The sequence below is a fragment of the Maniola jurtina genome, chromosome 28 (assembly GCF_905333055.1).
Source record: "Maniola jurtina chromosome 28, ilManJurt1.1, whole genome shotgun sequence".
In the NCBI taxonomy this organism is placed as follows: Eukaryota; Metazoa; Arthropoda; class Insecta; order Lepidoptera; family Nymphalidae; genus Maniola; species Maniola jurtina.
Window position 1 is genome coordinate 3,120,823 of NC_060056.1, and position 9,224 is coordinate 3,130,046.

General features: G+C 40.2%; 1 protein-coding gene across 1 annotated transcript; it reads left to right on the forward strand.

The window, feature by feature from the left end:
• The first annotated feature begins 4,511 nt into the window (after positions 1-4,511).
• LOC123879411 (zinc finger protein 90-like) lies at positions 4,512-9,209 on the forward strand. Its single transcript, XM_045927104.1, has 7 exons — positions 4,512-4,778; positions 5,053-5,227; positions 5,417-5,509; positions 5,639-5,773; positions 6,049-6,296; positions 6,961-7,010; positions 7,718-9,209. Exons 1-7 carry the CDS (start codon positions 4,705-4,707, stop codon positions 8,377-8,379), a joined length of 1,437 nt encoding a protein of 478 aa, XP_045783060.1. The 5' UTR covers positions 4,512-4,704; the 3' UTR covers positions 8,380-9,209.
• Positions 9,210-9,224: the final 15 nt, after the last annotated feature.

Below are 9,224 nucleotides of genomic sequence, written 5' to 3' on the forward strand. Positions count from 1 at the left end.
GAGTTGTGTCAAGAGGTTGTATATCCTCACATCCACGGTACTTTTTAGAACTTGGACACATCTTGAACAAGTCCAATTCTTCGGCTTAGCATCTCAAGTCTTGGGCCAAATAACGGCTTCGTAAACATATCTGCCAGTTGCAGCTCCGTGGAAACCTGTTTGATATCAAGTTCTCCATTCTGTATACATTCTCGAATGAAAAAATGCTTCAGCTTAGTATGCTTAGTTCTCCTATGGAACTCATAAGGTGGATTCTCGGATAGCTTAATAGCAGACTCATTGTCAACATAGATTGTGGGTTTTCCATTGAGTTCTGTTATATCAGTCAACTCTTCTAGGAGCTCTTTCAGCCATAAGGCTTCTCTCGCAGTCTCTGTTAAAGCTACAAGTTCTGCCTCAGTAGAAGAGATTGCTACCGTTGGCTGTTTCTGGCTTTTCCACATAATCGGGCCAGACAATAGGAAGACCATTCCGGTCGTCGAATGACCCGTTGCTGTGTCGCCACCGTGATCAGCGTCACTAAAACATATCAGCCTTTTCTCCCGGCTTTTTGTGAAGACAAGTCCTTTGTTTAATGTACCCTTCAGGTACCTCAATATTCGCTTGACCTTCATTACATCAAGCTTGGTAGGTTTTTCAAGATTCCTTGATGCCACGCTTACAGCATAACTTATATCTGGTCGCGTAGCAACCATCAGATATGCTAAGGCTCCCACAGCTTGACGATATGGAAAAAATGACTCAGAGGTCTCATCTTCCTCATAATTGTTGCCAACTTTTATTGCCGGCGTTGGAGCAGGTTTACAGTCACCCATTCCAAATTTTTCCAATATCTTTTTTGTATAAGACCTTTGATATAAGGTAATACTACCATCTTTGGTTTTGTTAATTTCAAGTCCAAGAAAATAGGAAGCAGGTTTTGTAGTTATTTTAAATCTACTTTTTAGTTCTTCAAAGAACTTTCTTCCAGCATTTTCATTAGTAGAAGCCACCAAACCGTCATCTACATAAAGTGCAATCAAAACTTGCTCACGTAAATAAAGACAAGGATCTTTTTTGCTTTGCTTGAATCCAGAATTTATAAGGTACTCAGATATACATGCATTCCAACAAAGAGGTGCTTGTTTGAGTCCATAGATGCTTCTTTTCAGCTTGCATACTTTTCTAGTGCCATCATTGAAGCCCTCTGGCTGCTTCATATAAATTTCCTCTTTCACAGTACCATTTAGAAAGGCAGTAGATACGTCGAACTGATGCAGTATCATATTTTCTTGAGCCGCTATTCCTAGAACAGCTCTGATGGTACTGAGGCGAGCAACAGGACTAAAAGTCTTCTGGTAATCAACGCCTGGTTTTTGTGAAAAGCCTTTAACTACAAGCCTGGCCTTATATCGTTCGATTGTACCATTTGGATTCTTCTTTATTTTGTAGACCCACTTACATGGAAGTGGTTTACGATTTTTGGGAAGGTCGACTATTTCCAAGTCTCCATCTCATGCAATGAATTCATTTCATTCTGCATAGCTTCTCCCCTTTTGGACTTTTCTTTGCTATTCATAGCATCTTTAAATGTTTGAGGTTCAGTCTCATTGTCTGTATCCATGACTGCCAGAACATAGTCTTCAAAAGATTTTGGCGGTTCAATTCGAGACCTATCACGTAGATTGTGTGTCCTTCGTTCTTCTAGAACATTTGCAGGTGTATCAACATTTGTGCCTGCTTCATGGATTTCAGTTGGTTCATCAAGACTTTCTCTATTATCATTTATTTCGAAGGTGTCATAAAATAATTCGTTATTATTTTCATTTTCAATTTGTATAGGTACCTCGGTAGAGCTTGCAATTACACTGTCTTGTTCTGCTTGCTGACTACCTGTATTTTTGTCTGTGTCTTCGAAATAAATGTCTATTTCATCCTCTTTTGTTTCAGTTTCATTTGACTGTTCATCACTATTGAATTCTTCAAAAGGAATGAAAGTAGAATTTTGGTTGTTCTCATAGAACATCTTTTTTAGAATACGGACATCTTTAGAAATAAGAACTTTTTTCTTTGACGGAACATATATTCTAAAGGCTTTCGAGCGTTCCGAGTAGCCAACAAAAACACCCGGAATTGCCTTTGAAGCAAATTTGTGTTCACCTTTTCCTTTCTTGAGGATGAATGCTTTGGCACCAAATACATAAAAGTGTTTTGCGTAAGGTTTTCTACCAACCCAGCGCTCAAATGGTGTCTGGTTTCCGATACTTTGGTTAATGCTTCGATTAGACAAGTAATTTGCAGTATAGACGGCATCTGCCCATAAACACATAGGTACTTTTGATTCCAACATCATGCATCTAGCTTTTTCTATTAGGGTTCTATTTTTCCTTTCAGCGATTCCATTTTGATGCGGAGTGTATGGTGCAGTTAGTCTTCTTGCAATGCCATTTTCTTTCAGAAAAGTGTCAAACTTCAGATTTAGATATTCAGTACCATTATCGGTCTGAAGACATTTAATTTTATTCTCTGTGAAGTTCTCTACTTCTGCTTTGTAGTCAATGAATTTTTGTAATACTTCATTTTTGTTCTTGATGAAATATACTCGACAGTATCTTGTGTAGTCGTCGATGAAGGTTACAATATACTTATTGCCATTAAGTGTAGGATGATTAAATGGTCCACAGACATCACTGTGTATGATCTCCAGTCTTTGGGTCGTACGTTCAGTGTTTTTATCACTTGGCTTGCTAGGCACTCTACTCATTTTTCCTTGTATGCATATCTCGCATTCTCCTAAGGAACTGTCTTTGTTGAAATCTAGCCCAATTAGGCTTTCGTTCTTTAAAGCAAGCTTCATGTCTCTTTCGCACATGTGTCCCATTTTACTGTGCCATTGCTTAATCTCATCATCTGACTTACTATTTTCTGCTTCATTACTACTTTCTGCAGTATTGGCTTTATGTCTATTAGCATCATTATTTGTCGTATGTAGGTAATATAAACCATCGTCTTCTCTCACTGCTTCTATTAGTACTTTGCGCTTGTGATTTTTGATTATTGCTTTTTTCTTAGTGAATAGGACAGTATGTCCATTGTCAGTCATTTTTCCAACAGACAGAAGATTAGCACACAGGCTTGGTACATAAAGAGCATTTGTGATACCAATTTGTCGTCCCTCTTCAATTTCTATTTCAGCATGCCCTAACCCTTTTATCTCAGCAGTTTTGTCTTTGGAAGCAAGGTTTAGGGTTTTCGATATATGTTTTATTTCTGTAAAGGGCTTATCTGAAAAAGTCATATGTGATGTGCAGCCGCTGTCAAGTATCCAGTACTTTTCGGCATTATCATTCAAGAGATTGGAACTATGTAAGTTTGTTTCGGTTTTACTGTCAACTTTGTTTGAGCTTTCTTTCGGCTTTTTATTTCTCTTGCCTTGTTTCTTATTTTTTGACCAACATTTTGATGTATCATGACCTTTCTTCTTACAGATTTTGCAAAAAGTGTGTAGACATTCTTCAGAGGTTATCGTGTTGCTAGTATTGGGGTTATCACGACGTCGAGCGTCACTCTCTTCAATAATTTTTATTTTTAGCTTTTCAGGATCTGGGAGCGAGTCTTGTGATTCGATTGCAGTTCTAAAATTTTCATAATCTGCAGACAGACTGCATAGAGAATCATAATCGAGAGAAGTTCACTATTTATGGTAATATCCATTTCTTGTAACTTATCTACTATATCCATCATATTTTTAATATGCTCACGAACATCAGTCCCTTCACCATGTTTAGCCAAGATCAGCTTTTTTAGGAGAGTCGCCTTTCTGGCGGGTCCTTTACTGGCAAATATTGATTCTAGAGTTACCCATACATCTCTAGCATATTTACAGTTTTTTACCTGTTTTAATTCTGAAGGTGCTATCAGTAGCAACAGCTCCGATTTCGCCATTTCATCATTGTCAAGATCATCTTGTGTTGCACTCTTCTTTGGGCTTTCATTCACGAATTTCCATAGTTTATTTTTTATCATATATGCTTTTGCGTGAATACACCATGTATCGTAATTATCTTTTCCCAAAGTTTGCACTTTTACAACCGACATCTGCAACCACGGAATTCACGCTCTGCTACCATGTGAAATTAAATAAATAAGTTGCGAATTCAAATAATATTTATGTGGTTTTATTTCGTGCAATATTTCGACTGTCATATTTAAACACAATTCTATTTTCTATTTATTCTTTTTATAAAGAACAAACTGCACAATAATACAACCATAGAGTTGTGTCAAGAGGTTGTATATCCTCACACTTGGCGAAAGAATTTTTTCACCTCTATTACCTGTCATCTCCCAAAGCCACCATGATCCAAACTTCATATAGTCGCTGATCGTTCCTCCCTGTGTTGGGGACAATACGCAGAGAAACTTTCAGCTTTTATAAAATAACGAAGGTCTGGCACGCGCTGGTTCTTAGTATAAAACCGGTTGCCTTTGTGCATTAATCACTTAGATTAGGATAGGATACCTAATCAAAGATTTTTCGTGGATTCAAAGATCACAATGTTCAACACATTTCTAGTGTTACCCGTTGTCATTTTACGTTTGACAGCAGCTGTTTTGTGATTTTTAAGCACAGCTCTTTGCTATTGATCTGTGGTGGTGACCTTGATTTGTTATCTACTAAATAGAAGTTTTGTAAGGAAAATTAAAATTTTCAAAATCTTAGCAATGCGTTGCTGTGTGCCCTTCTGCAAAACCACTGCGGAGGTCGTCTCCGAATCCGAGGAGATTACATTTCACGAGTGAGTGTTTCATTTAAACTTTGTATGTACTATAACCTAGACGCTTGCAGCCCTACTTTGTCTGCAGGGAGGTAACTGACCTGAGCCACCTTATTGCCCTGCTTCCCGCCAACCCAGGCTGATCGGAGCACGGCTCACAAGTGCGCGTTCACAAACCGAGCGAGTCTGTATCCAACTGTAGAGCTCCCCTCCAGGCAGAGCTATTTGCATTTTGTTTAATTATGAGTCACACGTTACGGAAGCTCCGAGCTATAGTCCAGAGTGTAATTTCCAGGTTCCCCAGCGAAGTGCATCTCCGAGCTGCTTGGCTCAGAGCCCTCGGCAAACAAGACACTCTCCTGCCAGAGCGTGCTGTGGTCTGCTCGCAGCATTTTCTAAACGATGACATTTATGAAACAGAAAGTGGCTCAAGGCGGATTCGTACTGGTGCTGTCCCCTCACCAGTGCTGGTAACTCCTTCATAATGCTACATAAGCTTACATTTTAAGCTTCGATACATACACGTATCAGTATATACTTAATAGTTCCTTTCAAAGGCTAATTTTTGTACATATGGTTCACATATCAAGCTTTAAGTTCATTATGGAAGTTGGAAGGTAGGAAATGATCATATTTATTACTTACAACATTTTGCACAGGTCTGCATGATATGCCTGGACACTCGCAGCAAGCTGTTTCTGATGAGTAGATACAAGCTGGAAGAAGCATATGAACATTTAGTGGGACATCCTGTAAGTTGTATTTTATATTATTCATAAGTCAATGTGCAGTCTAAGAGCAGTGTCAACTGCTCGAGCAGTAGACCAGTGCACGGCCGGTCTAAGATGGAACTGTATATTAATGAATTGTGTTTGTTGCAGTTGTGTGGTCAAGGAAAGCTCAAACCAACGCTTTGTGTGCAATGTGCCCAGAGACTGGTGAACTTTAGCACATTCAGAGACAAGAGCTTGAGAGCGCGCTCCCTGATGATAGAACTACTTGACAGACATGAAGTGGTGAGGAATGTTTGATGCAATTTATTGTTATGTGCACTGCGCGATAAAATAAAATTGAATTGAATTGTTATATGTAACAGAATGTAAGGGTGCCACCTATGTCATTTGAGCGTAGTGTAACATTTTTCAATGTGAGCATTCGTCTAGTCAGTCTGCGTGACATGATAAGCTGATGTGACTTACACACTGGTTACAAATGTAGGCTATGATGACATTTAAGGTCTGCCGCCACCTTAAGCTGCTCAAATTTGCCTAAAGGCATGAACTTGTTTCAGATAACCATACGACATGTCAAATTGATAAGCCGTGTAAAGTACCAACTACAGTCTGACATTGTCTCGGCAGTGTCAGAGCCTGACTACTGCGATGTGTACATAGCACACTCCGACGCGGACGGACAGACAGAACTAGACGCGACTGCGACTGCCGCAACTGATGAAGCAGTTGCAGTGAAACGGGAAGTTGAAGACCGTGAAGATGATGAAGACGAGCCTGCCATGGCCGAAACACAGGCTCCCACCGCGTACGTACCATATGTGACAAACACAGGCTCCCACCGCGTACGTACCATATGTGACAAACACAGGCTCCCACCGCGTACGTACCATATGTGACAAACACAGGCTCCCACTGCGTACGTACCATATGTGACAAACACAGGCTCCCACCGCGTACGTACCATATGTGACAAACACAGGCTCCCACCGCGTACGTACCATATGTGACAAACACAGGCTCCCACCGCGTACGTACCATATGTGACAAACACAGGCTCCCACTGCGTACGTACCGTATGTGACAAATACAGGCTCCCACCGCGTACGTACCATATGTGACAAACACAGGCTCCCACCGCGTACGTACCATATGTAACGAGTAATGCAAAATGTATTATTTGTAGTTTTATTCCATTGGTTCAGTTGTGAACAAGATATTTCCTTTGGTAGAAGTGTTGCACCAAAAAGCTTCGGCGTAAAGACTGACTAATCTATTATTCACTATTCGTTTCAGTCCAATCCAACCTATCTAGAATTTAAATTATGTATCAATTTTAGTAATTGATTAATTATTTATTATTGCTAATTACTATTAATACACAATTCCACAATTAACTTGGTCTCTAATATTCGGCTATTTAATTTGCTGATTTGCAAGTGTAACATAATTATAACATTATATCCTTTCAGGCACATTATTTGCAAGCGAGAGTCGTCGGCAGACTGCGATCAAGCTTTGGGTAAGATAACTAACTTTACACGCGTTTTAACTCTTAAGTTGGGACTATTGTTTGCAATCCAGCGGCATTTTCAATCCAGCTGGATTTATGCTGGATCAAAGTAAGCCCAGCTTTTGGCGTTGGATCTAGCGGTGAGGATCCACAATCACCTAAAAACAAGAAACTGTCATTCCATGCAAAAACGCCCAAAAACTTTTCGTTTCGATTTGTCGCGCGTACTTTAGTTAGTCGCACGCGACGCGATGGAGAGAGCTATGCTTGGAGTTTCTATAAGTGATCAAATCAGAAATGAGTAGATCCGTAGAGGAACAAGAGTAGCGACATAGTTCAACGAGTTGCGAAGCTGTAGTGGCAATAGGCAGGGCACATAGTTTGTAAACTCGATAGATATTGGGGTCCCAAGGTGCTGGAATGGTGACCTCGCACCAGAAGACGCAGCGTTGGAAGACCCCCCACTAGTGGACGGACGACATCAGACGAGTCGCAGGGAGCCGCTGCATTCAGGCGGCGCAAGACCGTGGCGTGTGGGAGTCCCTACGAGAGACCTATGTCCAGCCGTGGACGTGTATCGGTTGATGATGATGATGATGAAGTGAGGTTGCCCTTCTGTCACCCTTGTGACACGTGCTACACCCTCTCTGCACAGTACCAACTACTTTTAGGTTTGATTTGAGATGAAACGAATATCCGATGTTGTTCTGTTTCAGTCGCTCCTTCGGTTCTCGCGACCAACCACGGAAACGAAGAACATCCAACTGATAAAGACGACGAGTTGGGTATATTGTCTTTCGAAAATAATACAAACACTTTTGAATATTCAACGAAACCTCAGGACTCCGAACTAAAACCAAAGGAAACCTTTACAAAAATAAGTGATAATATCAATTTCCGAACGACGAGGCGAAACAAACACAATTCCCAGGATATATCCGGTACACAGTTAGGAAACTATACTGACCAGATACAGTATATCTGTGACGTTTGCCAAAAGATATTTCAACGGAAAAGTTCCTTAGTTACCCACATTAGGGCGCACACTTACGCAAACACTCTCTCATGTAAGTTAAGAAAGCGCAAATTCTGTCAAAATAGTACGTCATCGAGCCCCAGGAGGACACACAGTGGCGAAAAGCTTTTTGTTTGTAAGTTGTGTGATTATAAATGTACAGTTAACATTAGTTTAGTGAGGCACATGAGGACTCACACTGGCGAAAAGCCTTTTGTCTGTAAGTTGTGTGATTATAAATGTGCAGTTAACAGTAGTTTAGTAAGGCACATGAAGACTCACAAGTCACACTGGGTAAGCACCTCGGCTCTTGCTTGTAAGCTAAGCAAGGACAGCTGTCGCGGAACTGCTAGTTCGCTCTGAGGCTTCCTGTACATGAAGCCGGAACCGCACCGTGAGTTAGTGTAAACAAATAAGAATCGCACATGAGTCGTAGCGAGTTACGTAAGCGGCAGCTTGCAGGGTGGACTGAGGGAAACGAAGGCAATTTACTTTCTCATTTTATTCTTAACCTAGCTTGTACTTAAGGTGACAGTATTGTTCACCTACTGAATTAATGAGTACCTTATTAACTAAATCTTTAGTTTTCATATGTACTTCCTCTCCACTACACTGAGATGTTGGTTACATTGGGATCACGTGCAGACGCGAGCGGAATTGATGGTGATGCTATGCGCTGGTGTTACAAGGTCGTGCTGCGTCGGCGAATTGCCCCACGTAGTAGATATACGTAACTGGTTTCATATCGCATTCTGAATTTAAAAGAAGAAATTGTTTACCTACGAAATTATTACGTATAAAGTACTACTGATGAATGAATTGTTACCCATATTATGTAATAACTAATAAACTATGATAAGTTTTTATTGTAATCCATTTTTTATGTATGATTATTTGTTAAAATGCAGTGATGGCAAAACAGGGATTTTAAGTTCAGTCGGATGCAACAGCTAGTGTATAGTGACAGTTGTCATAGTGAGCTATGTGCAGCACTTGTTACGCTAGTGCCGTCCAAGGGGCGCGCCGCTGTAGGTATATTTCTCGGGTCACCAAGCCCGACCTGTCTGTACTTGAAATTATTGTATTTAGATTTTAAGCTAATTTATAAAGTTTTATTTTGGAAACTGTATGACTTGTTATATTAACTATGTACTTACCTACTGAACAGTAAATAATGATAAGTTTTCACTTTATTCTGCCTTTTATTG

What these genes read in the sequence shown, in the direction of transcription:
- LOC123879411 (XM_045927104.1), top strand. Translation starts at nt 4,705, where the DNA reads ATGCGTTGCTGTGTGCCCTTCTGCAAAACCACTGCGGAGGTCGTCTCC. An exon ending in CTGTCCCCTCACCAGTGCTG is followed by an intron (nt 5,228 to 5,416) that starts GTAACTCCTTCA and finishes CATTTTGCACAG; the next exon opens with GTCTGCATGATATGCCTGGA. An exon ending in AACATTTAGTGGGACATCCT is followed by an intron (nt 5,510 to 5,638) that starts GTAAGTTGTATT and finishes TGTTTGTTGCAG; the next exon opens with TTGTGTGGTCAAGGAAAGCT.